The following is a 16,983-nucleotide window of genomic DNA, read 5'->3' as shown; positions in this document are numbered from 1 at the left end:
CTTAATGATTAATACAGATTAACAGGACAATTTAAATGTTACATGCACATACCTTGATTAAGACTTTAATCAGCAACTTGATAGTAGGAAATCTAATCATTGGTAATGATAACCAATCTGGGTATTTTAATAGTTTAGGCAAGGAGGATGTTTGCTGTGCTGTTCACAGTTAGACCACTGTGTGATGCCTTGGAAGTATGGAAAGGATAATGGTGCTTCAGTTTATTCTATTTCAGAGAGAGAGGGAGAGAGGGAGAGAGGGAGAGAGAGAGAGAGAGAGAGAGAGAGAGAGAGAGAGAGAGAGAGAGAGAGAGAGAGAGAGAGAGAGAGAGAGAGAGAGAGAGAGAGAGAGAGAGAGAGAGAGAGAGAGAGAGAGAGAGAGAGAGAGAGAGAGAGAGAGAGAGAGAGAGAGAGAGAGAGAGAGAGAGAGAGAGAGAGAGAGAGAGAGAGAGAGCACTCTTCTTGGCAGCTCAATGCCAAGAAAGTTGGGCCTGGATGAAAAAAACAAAGACAAAGCAGGGTAGAGTGCCACAAGAGCAGAAAGGAAAAGGGCTCCTCAATTGTATTGTGCTGAGACAACTGAAAATAAACCTCTTTAACAGAGAGATATAAACCAAATAAAACATAATCTATAAAATGCTTCACTACATCACCACACTTTATTTGAGATTTCTGAAATACCATTCAAAACCGCAGCACATTGAATTCAGCCAAAACACTATTTTGACTAATAAAATCACCTAATGAATGTATGTCTGTCATTATATGCTAATTAAATACTTCTCCAGGCCCATTTTTAAGTGTTGCCATTGATTTTCCATGCATGTATTAATGAGAGTACAGGCAGTGTTGGCCAGGGGAAGGGAGGGGACTGGCAAGGGATGAGGGGCTCTAGAGTGCTGGGTTCAATTGACAAGGACCTCAGTAACAACAGGAAAAAGAGCAGGGAGAGAGGCAGAGAGAGCAGTGGGTGAAAGAAGAGGCCATCAGGTCTCTCTTTCTCTCCATGGCGGCTGTTGTTAGGCTGGCCAAAACTAGGTCAGTCTCTGGGATGCAGAAATGACAGGCTAAATTGCTTTGCCAAAGCAGAGAGAGAAAAAGAGGGATATACGCTGCTCAAAAAAATAAAGGGAACACTTAAACAACACAATGTAACTCCAAGTCAATCACACTTCTGTGAAATCAAACTGTCCACTTAGGAAGCAACACTGATTGACAATAAATTTCACATGCTGTTGTGCAAATGGAATAGACAAAAGGTGGAAATTATAGGCAATTAGCCAGAATAAAGGAGTGATTCTGCAGGTGGTGACCACAGACCACTTCTCAATTCCTATGCTTCCTGGCTGATGTTTTGGTCACTTTTGAATGCTGGCGAGCTACCTCTGACGAGCACATGGAGGGCTGTGCGGCCCCACAAAGAAATGCCACCCCACACCATGACTGACCCACCGCCAAACCGGTCTTGCTGGAGGATGGTGCAGGCAGCAGAACGTTCTCCACGGCGTCTCCAGACTCTGTCACGTCTGTCACATGTGCTCGCCAGAGGTAGCCTGACTGCCATTAGGTACCGAGATGAGATCCTCAGACCCCTTGTGAGACCATATGCTGACACATGCACATTTGTGGCCTGCTGGAGGTCATTTTGCAGGGCTCTGGCAGTGCACCTCCTTGCACAAAGGCGGAGGTAGCGGTCCTGCTGCTGGGTTGTTGCCCTCCTACGGCCTCCTCCACGTCTCCTGATGTACTGGCCTGTCTCCTGGTAGCGCCTCCATGCTCTGGACACTACGCTGACAGACACAGCAAACCTTTTTGCCACAGCTCGCATTGATGTGCCATCCTGGATGAACTGCACTACCTGAGCCACTTGTGTGGGTTGTAGACTCCGTCTCATGCTACCACTAGAGTGAGAGCACCGCCAGCATTCAAAAGTGACCAAAACATCAGCCAGGAAGCATAGGAACTGAGAAGTGGTCTGTGGTCACCACCTGCAGAATCACTCCTTTTTTGGGGGTGTCTTGCTAATTGCCTATAATTTCCACCTTTTGTCTATTCCATTTGCACAACAGCATGTGCAATTTATTGTCAATCAGTGTTGCTTCTTAAGTGGACAGTTTGATTTCACAGAAGTGTGATTGACTTGGAGTTACATTGTGTTGTTTAAGTGTTCCCTTTATTATTTTGAGCAGTGTATATATGTATATATATGAGAGAAAGAGAGAGAGAGACAGAAAGAGTGTGTGCCCTCTTTGTTTTGTGCTCAGTATAATCGGCATATATCTTTTGCAGAAGTTGCGATTCTTGAGTTCATGTCATGACTGCTCAATGTGCAACAACCAATTTTTGGCACAAGGCTAATTGGATTGGACTAAGTCTGTGCCAGGGCTCCACCACGTGGTCAAAAGGAGACTCCCATCGGCGCTCTTCAAATAAATTACCTAGCTACTATACGTACCAGTGGTACTGAAATGTGTCCTGCACAAGTCCCAAGTACTTAATCCTCTTCATTCCTATGTGGAACATAAGCCTTCCAGGAGAAAGCACCACTACTACTTTTTTGCCTTTTTGGAGAGGGTTTCCCATAACAGGCCACAGTCCTTCATCTCCTTCTCCATGGTTCTTTGTAAGGTTTCCTTTGGGCAAGAAACAATCAATCAAAAGTATTTTATAAAGCCCTTTTTACATCAGCAGTTGTCACAAGGTTCTTTGCAGATACCCAGCCTAAAAACCCAACGAGCAAGCATTGCAGAGGCAGAAGCAGAGTTGCTGGGAAAAACTCCTGAGAAGGCAGGAACCCAGGAAGAAATCTAGAGAGCAACCAGGCTTCGAGGGGTGACCAGTTCTCTTCTGGCTATACCAGGTAGAGATTTAAGAGTACATGACCATTAAGGCCAGATTGTTTTACAATACGTTCAAACGTTCATAGACGACCAGCAGGGTCAGATAATAATTGATGGCTACAGAGGGTGCCAACACTTTAATATTCTAAAATTAGACAGCTTTTCATAGTCAGGGATTCAAAGTATCATTACATATTTGCAGCTACTGTTCTTGGATGAAATATGGCTACAAATATTTAACTTTCATTATAATTATTGCCCAATCCATAGCCACCAACGTTTTATATGTAGAGCTCAAAATAAAACAAAATACTCTAAAGTAGCAGAGGAAGATCAACCTTTATTTATTGAAACTGCTTGCATACAAAATACATTGCACTATAACCAGACAATGTCAACATAAAGCCCAATCTGTTCCGCTAATATGTACAAAGAAAATATTGCCCAAAGTGGTGTAACATACAAGGTCAGTCTACCCAGTTGGTTCACTATCTACATTATTTCTGGTTTCAGTTCTGCTTTCAAAACACAACACCCTACAATGTGTGCAAGAATAAATGTTTTACAATTGTATTTTTCTTGAATCGTATACGTTCCCAAAATAAATAACTAGAAAACAGTCTGTTTGGCAACACTGTGACTTGACCTTGACAACAGAGTAGACTGTGAGCTGATCTGCAACATCTTGTCAGTTTACTGTCTGTGTCAGATAGATGAATGTCATTCAAATACTGAGTAAACCATTTATGCCCCAGGCAGGGTTAGATAAAGTCCCAGATGGATGGTGCCATTCTGAAGAGACCATGGCCCACATTGCTCAGGCCGTTCATAACGATCTGATCAAACATCTCTTCCAAGTCTGCACCATTAAACTGGGCTAAACCTGCCATAATTTTCTGTTTTAAAAAGCTTTTTTGCTTATCCCACCCCTCCGCTATTAGTACAAAATATTAAATTAATGTCTATGTAATTTCATCATCATACTTATCTAATTTATATAAAATCCCTAAGACTGAGTCAGACTAGGGCCAGTTCAATTGTTGACTGTTAACGCTGGGGAGAACAGTTGCTGCTAGCCTGCTGAAAGACAGTTTTGCTCATTGGACATTGGCAAAAAACAGCAACACAAGAGATGCTCAGACAGCTGTTCACTGATGCCCATTGGCTGTACATCATCCAATGTTGCAATTTAGAGTGTAAACAAGAAAACAAAAATTATTAAAACAAGACACTAGGAATACCCTCACAGTAATTTTTTTTCTTCAACTGTAAACTAAAGTTTTAATGCACAAGCACTGCTCCGATATAAGACATATGGTTATAACATGGGACTAAACTTCATCCTCCATACGGCAAAGGTACATTAGACTCGGAGTTAGCTATAGGGTTATCTAAACTTGGTAATATTGTTGACAGCATTCATGTGATTCACCTGCTGAAGAAATCTTAACACATCCGTTTATTATGGTTCATATTATTTAGTAGTTGCAAATAAACCAAAAAGAATGATAAGTGCACATTTGAAGTTCAGTCCAAAACAATAGCAAAAAAGTATGTTAAACAAATGAGATAATATACAGTATGCACCCCCCTTTATATAATTTACAATCTAATGACCAATTGTCAATATCTTATGAACAATATATTAGGGTTGGAGAGAGATGTGTGTGTGCCAGTCTTCCCATTGACACTTTTAAATGAAAAACCAACAGGAAAGTGATTGTTGGTCAATGTATGGCAAAAGGACCATGTGCTCAATATCGCTCCCCAGTTCGACATAGTTCATGTTAAAAGGTCCATATATAAGTGCTTCTGTCATAAGGTACTGTACAGTGTTGACGATATGGAGTCCTATCTGAATCTAATAGTCTCCATTAAATGTAGCCAGTGTGAAATGACATGAATCTGTTGAGACTTGAATAAAAATTCACACAAATAAACTCACAGCATCTTTCTCCACTGTGATTCTATGGTAAGATAGATATTGAATTCATGGTCATTCCACCATTTAAAAAAAGAGAAATGCTTTATCATTGGCTAGAAAAATCATCATCCCTATTCAAGCAATATTCAGCACTAGGAAACAGAAACCAAGCAACGCTTCTGAAAAGTCAAGATTGCTGACTTTCGCAGATGTCGAAACCAATGATAAAGATGTAGCCTACATGCATCGCAAGGTTAAAAAGACAAACTTTTCATTTTTTTTTTTGGAAGGTGAGCTGTGTCCACTACATGAGTAAAATCCATTACTGTTTTCCAATGTCGTCTTCTTCCCTGATTGACTTCTATTTGTGATACTATCCACACGAGATAAAGGCACAGATCAGAGAGGAGGGTTATTCTTTTTTTTTTTTGCTAATGATGCAGCCGTGACCTCACATGGTAATGAGTTCTATATTCCACTGTGACACACGGCTCCATAAACACATCATGATGGAAAGAGAAGGCAGGAAGGACCAAACAATCCAACCCTCTAGCCGGAGAAAAGGCTAGTACTGTACACAAACAAGTGATAGAAAACCATATCTTTTTAGAAATACAGATTCATCATGGTGGCCCCTCATTTTGATTTAAACATTTTCTCCCCACAGCTTTTAATCATCTGATAGGTAGTTGTCAACAATGTCAATTAGAAAAAGACTGCAGTCTCAGTTTTCCTTCTCCCGTTAACACCTAAAAGCGTAGATGGCTCCTTCCCTGTACACAGTAACCCACCCAACACCCCATCCACCTGCCGCTGATGCTGTCGGAGTTGCATTGTCCAAAGTGTGCTTAATTTCAGCCCGGACCTGTCCTCTTTGGCCTAACGTGTCTCTAATGAAGAAGCTTCTGGATTGATGGTGTGGTGTGTGTGTGAAAGAGACGTGTGTGTGTGAAAGACGAGGGTGCCTTCCGTCGGCCCCATCTACGACACCCCGTTCACCACCACCGGGGGCACAGCGGTGGATTCACCACTAGGGCCCTCCTGCTTCTCCTTCTTGATAGGTCGCTCTTTGATGGGTCTCTGTCGGTTTGCTCCGAGGACAATTCCGTCGCCTGCGGGGCCAGGGGGACCTCTGGCTGCAGCATGCACACTCCTCTCATTGTTACTGTCCACTCGGATCTGTGGGACCAGAGGATACTATATGAGATGGTAGATTGGGGAGATGCAGGACAACGGAGTAGCGTCACGTACAGGTGAATTAGAGTTTGGAGCAGTCTGTCCGCCAGCCAGTTGCATTGATATTCGATTCTCCTGGAGAATAGTGTCGGCTAATGTGCTATCACTTTACCTTTGCACATGCCACAGATGACCATTAAATCGGCACTTCTATAAATTGCGTGTCAGTCGTGTGGTGAAAAACTCAATGGTCGGAGCTCGAACTGTTGTTCCCATGTCTCCCCAATTTAAATTAAAAAGGGCATAAAGCAACTATTTCTCAATGCCAGAAATGCAAATATTACTATTAGAGCAACTCAAGAAAACATTCACAAATTACAAACTTTTAAATACATTTGTATAATACTGTAATATTGTCCTAAAAGTTGGGTTTGAGGTTCTCCAAATCAGCACTAACTTTGGAAACAATCACACAACGTCAGCTCCACAGTGAGGAAATAAAAATCCATGCTCACCCTTCATCTACTCGTGGGTAAAAAATACAAATAAAACTTGTGTGTTAGTAGTATGGAGCTAACTAACAATTGCATTTTTATTCATCAAGATGGTCAAGCTTTGTGTGGTAGTAGGGTGTGGAAACACTTGCTATGCCTCTATGGCCACGCAAATGAAACACTTAAAAAGTGATTTGTGAGAATGACGGGGTTGAATTGGGCATCTCCTCGTCAATCTGCGGGGCACATTTCAGGACTTGAGAACTTCCATGGCCATCAACAATGGAAGGAGGGTTCAGCAAAACGTTGCTTTTCCAAAGTGGATACTGTCCCTACCAACACGTTGGCTTATAAAATATTCCGAACAGCCAGCAGCACCAGCAGAGACAGAGCATTATCATGGCTTCACTGTGTAAGTGAAAGAGCTACAGCATTAAGCGCACGTCTTCCACCTAAATAACACTGATTAACGCCAAAGTAACCAAATGTCTACCAGCTGTGGAAAGCTAACTGTTGGTGATGTCATAGAAAGTACAAGCCAATGGGAAAAGAGTTGCGATGCAAGTCAATGTTTCTGTATAGAGCAGAGGCTGGGAACGATGTGGGGTCTGTGTGTAGATGGCGGGCTAAACTGAAATGAGACGCGTCGGCCATGTATTCGATCGTGGATCTGGTGAAATTTTGGAGAAAGGAGGCAGGTTTCTTTAGCGGGGTGGATTGTGGATTTTGCTCAATGTGAAAGTTTTGTCTATTTACGGAGCTTGCCGGATGAATTGTTTTTGGAGCTGCTGGCTGTCTGCATTTGGGCTCTGTGTGTGTGTGGATGGCTCATTGGAAAGTGTCTGTGGCGCCAGGGGAGTTTTCTATAGAGCCTGCCTGCGGGCTAAATTGAAATACGACGCTTTGGTAATGGATTTGATCGCAGATCTAGGGTCATTTTGGTGAAGTCCCAGACACAGGCTTTCTTTGGAGCTGTGAATTGTGGATTTTGTTCAATGGGAAAGTTTATTTTTTGATCGTAGGATAAATGTTGTCACAGGGGCTTCTTGTTGAAGAGTCATCAGCTAACATTAGCTCGCTATAGCCAGTTATTCTCCTCCTCCGTTTCTGAATTAATTTGTGGCCGTCTCTTTCTAACTGGCAAAATAAGTGAGCTAGATTTTGTTTGTGTACTGCCATATGTCAATAACATAGCAAAGTTTTTCTCTGGTATGGGCTAGTAAATATCCTAAAGCTAGCCAGCTAGACAGTGAGAGCCAAAATATAAAACTGGGGAGAGTTAGAGGAAAGAATTCACTTTGTTTCCTCTGCTGCTGGCTTGATACTGTTCACTGAAATAAATGTATGTAATTAAAAAAAATCTAAAAAGATTGTAATTGTGTCAAAATGTTATGAATATTGCAGAAGAATCCTCAGCTGTGTACCAGCTTACCATGTACAGTAGGCTACAGTAGACTCACCGTGTGAGTCATCAAAATTACTATATTGCGTTCGGGCAGTCTTCGTGGTTTGTATATGCGGGGAGCATAAATTGTACAATAGTTTTTATACAGCACTAATAACTACATAAATATCTGATAGGGTCCATTATCTGCTACCTGTTAAGCCTCTGTCAGAGGTCATTGACTAAGTTGCAAAACGGCTCCTGTTGTGTGACCAAAATGGCTCATTTTATGACCAAATGACAAAATCAAGTTCCTACGAAGCGCAAATTGTATTATTTTCTACATTTCCCAGAGGTCTTGAAACGGTACATGGTGACATCTACTGGTAGTGTTATGACACAGCAACTGAGGCTGCTGCCAGGATCAAAGAACAGCTGGTGCTTCTGGAATTCCTCACCTGCAAAGAATCTTCCTGAGGCCTTAGCTTAGGGTCTCTGGTATTCCGTGAACGTGACTCAGTCCACTGGATGTCTTCAGCTACAGAGACAGACAAGGTAATATACAGGACCTCAAAATGTTATTATGGCAGAATGATTGTATCATTACTCTGACTCATACAGCAGTACATAAAACCCTAAGGCAACGAATGCATTTATATACAGACAGTGAAACGGGGCCCTTGCACAGTAGGGGTATTATAGTAAGAATAGATAGGCTAGTTCAAATATGGATAGTAGACCTTTGAAGCCTCCCCCTCCTCTTCCTCTCCCTCCCCGTCCGCGAGGCCCTCCTCCCCCTCTCTTGCGTGTATCAGGTCGTTTGGGGAAACCCCCTGTCAGCTCGTCAGTGGGGGCCAGAGACCAGTCGCTCAGCTCGTCCTTGTGGTCCGACTCGGTCTCAGACGCATTGGAAGCCTCAGAGTTGGTGCCTGGTGAGAGCGATAATTAGTTATCCTGTAAATAATCACCAATTTACCAAGTTCCACTCAGTCCCATACAGCCATAGTATTGTGAAGAAAATAAGGAAATAAGGTTCCATATAGGCTGAACTTGTTGCGTATGAACATACAGTAAAACATAGAAGACAATCAGTGCCTTCTGGACATAGCCTACTGTTCCATATGGACATGCAGATACAGCTCCACTCTCTCTAGTTACATACCGGAGGTAAAAGAGGGACCACCGCGTCGGCCACGGCCGCCTCCTCCCCTGCTGAACGGCTTCCCTCCTCTCTGGGAGCCCATGCCCATCATGCCCAGGCCACCGTTGTCTACAATGAAGATCTTGTTGTCAGGCCGTCCAGTCCCCGGGGCCCTGGGGCCTCCTCCCCCAATCTGCCTCAGCTGCTCATCTATCTGCAGCCGCTCCATGCGCAGCTGGTCCACTTCCTACAGGGAGACAGTGTGTCTGTATCATGACTGTATTCAATAACAACTTACTTATTTAAAAGTAACCTATATATCTAATAATGAATGTTAGGCAGAACCTATCATTCTGATGAAGTCAACAGTCAATAGAACAGTAAACAAACTCCTGATATCAGTCTTTGGATGAAAGCTTCTGCTATGTGGCATTTATCTTAACATCCATAAAAGGAACATAATCATGTTGCAAATTTTAGCAAAGCAATAGGGGAAAGCTTCTAACCTTCAGATAGTTGAGATGATAGTCTAACAGTACTTTAGCATTGGAAATGCTTTCCTTTGTACCCACAAAGACAAATGGCACCATGCCCTGTAAGAGAAACAAATAGACATGATCTAATGAGGACAGAGTGGCTCCAAAGCCATCAGTAGAAAGCAATTAAAGTGAAAACAGAGTTCATTTGAGTCTAGCCACTTACCTCATCCACTGGAGGTGGCTTCTTGTCGTTCTCAGCCTCAATCCGAACTCGAACGACACCAGATTTATCCACTACTTCCTGGATCAACTTCCCATTTTTCCCAATGACTTTCCCTGGCAAAGGAGATGTGGTATTAGATTATGAATGACGATAAAATGGAGACTGAGTTTTGATGACTTTTCAAACAGAACACAATTTTATCATCTTCTACTTTACCCACTAAATTCCTTGGTACTTTGATGACATCTTCAGAAAATTCCAAGAAGCTCCTAGCCTTGCGCACTGCCTCTTGATCCTGCAATTGAATCATACCCAGAGGAGATAAAATACATGCATGTCTATCACTAGTATGACCAAGTAAATATAGCTTGTGAGTAGAGGTTTGTGAGCTTCCATATTTGTGCTAGTTGTGTGGTGAGCTCCCTACCTCGCCATAGATGTGGAAAGTGCAGGTCTCTTCGTCCAGGTCTATGGTGGTGACCCCAGGTACTTTCCTGGCCTGCTGGATATTGGCACCATGAGTCCCGATGGCCAGCCCCATCAGGTCATCTCGGACCACAAACTGCTCATGGAACCTAGATGCCAGCTGCCGAGAACTCTGCACACAAACCATAACCCAACGCATAGCTTAACCATAGTTCACCTCATGTAGAGACAGAGCCTATTGAGGTTAACAACGCTAACATGGCTTTGTCTTAATATGCGACAATAAGCAGGTTTCCATTCAATCTTTTTATGCGAGTAAAGTACATGTCGGATAAAAAAAACAATGACAGGCCTGATGGAAACAGAAAATGTTTCGGTAGACTTTCCAAATGTCGACAAAACAAAATACGCTAGACCAGGTAGGATCTTTGTGACAGTAAAATGAATTACGTGAGAAATGTTGGTGGAAATGCTTTTATGCGTAAATATTTATATAATAACCATCATATCGAAGTAAACTTGGGGACTTGTGTGGTCCTCCCACTATGACCAGTCGGGAAAGCATGAAGTTTATAAGGCTACAGATGAAATCAATGATGATGAACTTCAGAGGGTGGTGAAAGTACAAGGTGATGAGCTTAAAACTCCTTTCCAATAAATATTGAGGGTCTTATTGGCTGCCGTTTGACAAATACGAATAATATTTCTCCATAATAATAATCTCATGTAGGCTATACGTGCCAATACCGAAGTGGGCACACTCGCTATATAACACAACATTTGTGTAAGAAAACCACCAGTAGAGTTGAAAATGCAATGAAATATTGTGTGCATATTGTTATGCAGATTTTAGAATATTTGCATGAAAATCTGTCACCAATTGGATGGAAATCTAGCTAATGTGTTTGACTTGCGAGTGTGCTTAAACTTTAAGTACCTCCAGTTGGCGGCTAGCCTCCTCGTTCCTCTGCATTAGGGACAGCTTGGTGCGCAGGCTCCGGAAATGCATGTCGCTCAGCATCTGCGCCCTTTTGGTTGTAATCTCATTCACAGACTAAAATCAGAGAAATTATGCGGGAACTGTATGAAACAATACCTAACAGGGACTGAGGTGTGAAACTTTGAGAAGCAAGAAAAAGAATCGAACATACCAGAATAACAAGCTGTCTTTTGTCCGAGTCATAAGTGACATTGAATGCTCCCACTGCCTTCTTAAAATCTTTATGAGAGTCTTTCGAACACCTAAGAACAGAAAACAGTTTTGACCCAATAACAATAGTCACACATAAGCCTCAAAACCAATAGTCACACATTCGGCAGCAATGACAACATAATTGAAAAAGCCTTGAAGAATAGGCCTACTTACATTTGCAGCAAGTCCTCTGGGACGTCTAGTTGAATTTTCAGGAAGGAGTTTTTTGTAGCTGTCTTGTTTGGGTTGACAGGCCGTAACCTCTCTAATGTGACTATTTCATTGAGCGTGGCATCACAAGCTGCATACTCTATGACATAAAACTGAGAAGAAGAGACTTACATGGGGATCATCATGATAAGATTACAATAGCTACATAATAATAATAAATTAATGCAAACTCTCACTTGAACCGCTACATTGGACTTACCTCTCCCTTCACCATCCGGACCTTCGCCAGCCACCACCCACATGGTTCTTTATCATTAGCCCTAGAATAAACCTGTGGATAGAACAGTGGATAATATTTGATTAATTAAGTACATCGTGTTGAGTTATTCTCACTGAAATCCATTTCAATTGTTTGCGATACACATTCACCAAAACCCTGTGAATAACCAAACAGAAAGAACACAAAACAGCAGTTCCCTTCTGCTTTCAAGAAACACATAACTATCGAGCTGCCATTGTATATCCTAGCCTACTAGCAATCAGCAAAGTATTGGGTTTAATTGACATTGACCAGTGGGAGGGAAGTCCTTATCCATTACTTACAGCACATACCTCAACTTCATCACTCTCGTTTATCTCTTTCTGAAAACCTGTGGGTGGAGGAAATCGAACATCATGGAAGGGAATTTGACGTTCTGGCTGCCAACTGAAAGAATAGAAATAAACAAATTAAACCAGGGCACTTCACAAGGGGAATTAATCAACAACTGAACAAGTGTGCGGTGCACATACACTGTAGTTCAATTAAAAGAGATACCAATTGTTATTTGCAAGTACAACTAATTATAGTAGACATGTAGTCCATGGTGGTTAACTATTACTCAATAGCTGGGTCTGATTTAAAGTAGTAAACTGCGTTGCTATTTATCTAACTACTGTAACTACAAACTAGTTACAGTAGCTAGCTAGTTGGCTAGCTGGAAAGGCCATATTAGATTTGAACACTAGCTAGCTAACGTTAGCTAATTGGCTTATGTTGCCGGAAACCAAACACTCACTTGTTTTCAAATGACACTGTGACAGCACTTTCATGAACATCCTTCAAATATCCCTAAAATGAGAAAAGGGTTGAGAAAAAGCAAGACATGAAGCAGACAGTCATTGAGCCAACAAGAGGTCAAAGGCAAATATATTTTAATCTCATTGACTGTTGTTAGATAGCAAGTCTTATTAACTAGCCAACAGCTGAAACTAACGTTACTCGACGAAATAACAAATGCTACCAACGACACGAAACTCAAATTATTTATGGCCTTATTGAAACAACTTCAGATGTGTTGTTAGTTAGCATTGGCTGCACGTCTGGTAGAATAAGCCTGTGCTGTCTTGTCTGGGCCTGACGCGTTACCCCCTAGCTATCTAGCTGTAACAAGATAGCTCACTGACTGACTCAACGCATACATATTTACTGGACACCGCTGTACAACATAAACGCATTCAAATACTAGAACTAGCAGCTAGTTAGCTAACATTACCAACCCACCTTGTAAAAAGCCCCACTCGTCCCCCTGACTTCAACAGCTAGCTCGTCCATGACACCTAAGCTAATGTAATGCTAGCTGGGTAACGTTAGCTACAACACTATGACTGCAAAACTCCGGTCTTGAATCTCTCGGTAACGTCGTTACCCTTTTGCACGCTTTAATTTTTCGATCTGCAAAGTTGGAATTTTAGATTTATAAAGAAAACAAAGCGAAACATTTAAATGATGCTAGATTATACAGTTCGCAACTGCTCTTGCACGCATTGATGTGTAAACATAAGAGCCTCCCTTCCCATTGTCACGTGACACGGGTCAACTCTACCATGTTCACTCAGTTTCATTTCATCTGTTTCTATTCAGGAATGAGTGGTTCAGCGATCACTGTGCAATGGATGTAATAATCATCATAGTAAAAATATGACATCTATTGTGAAGCTGTGAAACCTATTCTTTGAATTATTCCCCCCCCCCCCCCCCCCTTTGACATGTTCAAATAACTCAAGCATAGTTTGGCATCTTTTTTCTTATTCGGCAAAACTAGACTTGACCAAAAAAATAACGGCACCGATTGGCCTATAGGAAGCGCTGTAGAAAACAGAAACTTTGTATGTACCGGTAGGTGTCTTTTCTCATGTTGGACAAATGTGCCTTAATATCAGTCAGGATAGATTTTCCTCCTTTGAAATGGTTGAAAACCTTGGAAATAACACAACATTCAGTATGTAGGCCCATGGTACATCTCTAAATTTACACTGAATAAAAATATAAATGCAACATGAAGTGTTGGTCCCATGTTTCATGAGCTGAAATAAAAGATCCCAGGAATGTTCCATATGCACAAACAGCTTATTTCTCTAAAATGCAATGCACAAATTGTATTACATGCCTGTTAGTGAACATATCTCCTTTGCTAAAATAATCCATCCACCTGGCAGGTGAGGCTTATCAAGAAGCTGAATAAACAGCATGATCAGTACACAGGTGCACCTTGTGCTGGGGGACAATAAAAGACCAATGTTCAGTTTTGCCACACAACCCAATGCCACAGATGTCTCAAGTTGAGGGAACGTGCAATTGGCATGCATGCTGACTGCAGGAATGTCCACCAGCGCTGTGGCCAGATAATTAAAATGTTACTTTCTCTACCATAAGCCGCATCCAACATCATTTAAGAGAATCCTCATCAAAACCATTAAACTCGAACTGTTTTAAAGTCACCATTGGCCTCATGGTAAAATCCCTGAGGGGTTTCCTTCCTCTCTGGCAACTGAGTAAGGAAGGACGCCTGTATCTGTAGTGACTGGATATATTGATACACCATACAAAGTGTAATTAATAACTTCACCATGCTCAAAGAGATATTCAATGCCTACTTTAAAAATCTTTTTTATCCATCTACCAATAGGTGCCCTTCTTTGCCAGACATTGGAAAACCTCCCTGGTCTTTGTGGTTGAATCTGTGTTTGAAATTCACTGCTTGACTGATGGTCCTAACAGATAATTGTATATGTGGGGTACAAAGATGATGTAATCATTCAAAAATCATGTTATTATTGCACACAGAGTGTTATTGCACACAGAGTGTGCAACTTATTACAGTGGGGCAAAAAAGTATTGTCAGCCACCAATTGTGCAAGTTCTCCCACTTAAGATGAGGCCTGTAATTTTCATCATAGGTACACTTCAAATCTGACAAAATTAGGGAAAAAAATCCAGAAAATCACATTGTAGGATTTTTTATGAATTTATTTGCAAATTATGGTGGAAAATAAGTATTTGGTCAATAACAAAAGTTTCTCAATACTTTGTTATATAGCCTTTGTTGGCAATGACAGAGGTGAAACGTTTTCTGTAAGTCTTCACAAGGTTTTCACACACTGTTGCTGGTATTTTGGCCCATTCCTCCATGCAGATCTCCTCTAGAGCAGTGATGTTTTGGGGCTGTTGCTGGGCAACACAGACTTTCAACTCCCTCCAAAGATTTTCTATGGGGTTGAGATCTGGAGACTGGCTAGGCCACTCCAGGACCTTGAAATGCTTCTTACGAAGCCACTCCTTTGTTGCCCGGACAGTGTGTTTGGGATCATTGTCATGCTGAAAGACCCAGCCACGTTTCATCTTCAATGCCCTTGCTGATGGAAGGAGGTTCACTCAAAATCTCACGATACATGGTCCCATTCATTCTTTCCTTTACACGGATCAGTCGCCCTGGTCCCTTTGCAGAAAAACAGCCCCAAAGCATGATGTTTCCACCCCCATGCTTCACAGTAGGTATGGTGTTCTTTGGATGCAACTCAGCATTCTTTGTCTTCCAAACACGACGAGTTGAGTTTTTACCAAAAAGTTATATTTTGGTTTCATCTGACCATATGACATTCTCCCAATCTTCTTCTGGATCATCCAAATGCTCTCTAGCAAACTTCAGAGCCCCAGATCGAGGGAGATTATCAGTGGCCTTGTATGTCTTCCATTTCCTAATAATTGCTCCCACAGTTGATTTCTTCAAACCAAGCTGCTTACCTATTGCAGATTCAGTCTTCCCAGCCTGGTGCAGGTCTACAATTTCTTTGACAGCTCTTTGGTCTTGGCCATAGTGGAGTTTGGAGTGTGACTGTTTGAGCTTGTGGACAGGTGTCTTTTATACTGATAACAAGTTCAAACAGGTGCCATTAATACAGGTAACGAGTGGAGGACAGAGGAGCCTCTTAAAGAAGAAGTTACAGGTCTGTGAGAGCCAGAAATCTTGCTTGTTTGTTATCGACCAAATACTTATTTTCCACCATAATTTGCAATTCATAAAAAATCCTACAATGTGATTGTATGGATTTTTTTTCTCATTTTGTCTGTCATAGTTGAAGTGTACCTAGGATGAAAATTACAGGCCTCTCATCTTTTTAAGTGGGAGAACTTGCACAATTGGTGGCTGACTAAATACTTTTTTGCCCCACTGTATGTGACTGACTGGCTCAAATCGGTCTTATGTAGCAAAATTTGAAGTTATGATTTTTACATTGGTTAAAAGTAGATACTCAGAGCTACAAAATGGTATATCATACAATACAGTTGAAGAAAAATGAGAAAGTAATTTTGCTTTGAAAGTTTATAAACTTGTAAACTCACTTTTGATAAAATGGCCTTTGAATGATTTTGGTACTTCTACTGGAGAGCCCTTTGTCTACACCCATTCAGCATCGTTGATTAGAATGTACTAACAGCAGCAGTCAAGCACCCAAGCTAACTTGCTGGGTACCTCCAGACATCTAAGTAAGAGAGAACAGCTCACTGAACATTTCTCGCCCTAGCAGAGCTGGTTAGGCTGTTATGTTATCCAGAGTGTTGGTGACTGCAACTGTGCTGTCAGATTGTCCGTTCGTAAATTCAGAGCTTTTTGCGTTCAGAGCACACAGCGGACGCACTGGCCACTGACTACTGACACCGGCCATATTCAACAGGTGTTGAGCATTCGTAAATTGATCAGTTATTCTGCGCTCATTGGCACACTCAGATGAGAGTGGTTTGAAATCAGAGTAGATGGCCAGACTGAATTTACAAATGCACCCGAAATGGTTACTTGCGTAGTGGAGATAGCTAGCTAACTGGTTTATTGTTTACCTATAATCACAACTCATGACGTTACTACCCTGCATGAATCTGCAGGTAGCTAGCCAACCAGGTTCAATGTTAGCTAGCTAACTGGTTCATTGTTTACCTATAATCACAACTCATGACGTTACTACCCTGCATGAATCTGCAGGTAGCTAGCCAACCAGGTTCAATGTTAGCTAGCTAACATTAGGCTATAGCTAGCCAAGTAAATGACTCTGTCAACATTAGAAACATGTAACATCTGATAATGTAGCTAGCACTGTGTTTTCCTCAAAGCGGGCAAAAAAGGTGTTTAGCTTGATCGGGAGCAAGACGTCGGTGTCCGCGACGTGGCTGGTTTTCCCTTTATATTCCGTAACTGTCTGGAGTCCATGCCACATATGT

The 16,983-nt window shown here is 41.7% G+C and overlaps 1 protein-coding gene across 2 annotated transcripts; it reads right to left on the bottom strand.

The window, feature by feature from the left end:
* Window positions 1-3,160: 3,160 nt before the first annotated feature.
* On the bottom strand, window positions 3,161-13,309 carry LOC129857850 (fragile X messenger ribonucleoprotein 1 homolog B-like). 2 transcript variants are annotated; one of them, XM_055926485.1, is made up of 15 exons: window positions 12,994-13,309; window positions 12,509-12,561; window positions 12,054-12,156; window positions 11,710-11,781; window positions 11,454-11,602; window positions 11,239-11,329; window positions 11,025-11,141; window positions 10,089-10,259; window positions 9,878-9,956; window positions 9,662-9,774; window positions 9,466-9,552; window positions 8,981-9,206; window positions 8,559-8,747; window positions 8,277-8,356; window positions 3,161-5,943 (listed from the first exon to the last, which is right to left on the bottom strand). In XM_055926485.1, exons 1-15 carry the CDS (start codon window positions 13,042-13,044, stop codon window positions 5,746-5,748), a joined length of 1,779 nt encoding a protein of 592 aa, XP_055782460.1. In that variant the 5' UTR covers window positions 13,045-13,309; the 3' UTR covers window positions 3,161-5,745. The 2 variants fall into 2 exon arrangements, with proteins under 2 accessions (XP_055782460.1, XP_055782462.1); XM_055926487.1 differs by having other exon boundaries at window positions 12,063-12,156.
* Between the last annotated feature and the right edge of the window lie 3,674 nt (window positions 13,310-16,983).

The sequence above is a fragment of the Salvelinus fontinalis genome, chromosome 6 (assembly GCF_029448725.1).
Source record: "Salvelinus fontinalis isolate EN_2023a chromosome 6, ASM2944872v1, whole genome shotgun sequence".
Classification (NCBI taxonomy): Eukaryota; Metazoa; Chordata; class Actinopteri; order Salmoniformes; family Salmonidae; genus Salvelinus; species Salvelinus fontinalis.
This window is presented reverse-complemented; position numbering and strand designations above follow the sequence as displayed.

Excerpts from the sequence above, each read along its gene's own strand:
- LOC129857850 (XM_055926485.1), bottom strand. The coding sequence starts at position 13,044 with ATGGACGAGCTAGCTGTTGAAGTCAGGGGGACGAGTGGGGCTTTTTAC. Across the intron at positions 12,157-12,508 it reads ACAGTGTCATTTGAAAACAA|TTGGCAGCCAGAACGTCAAA; the intron begins GTGAGTGTTTGG and ends CTATTCTTTCAG. Across the intron at positions 10,260-11,024 it reads AGGCTAGCCGCCAACTGGAG|AGTTCTCGGCAGCTGGCATC; the intron begins GTACTTAAAGTT and ends GTTTGTGTGCAG.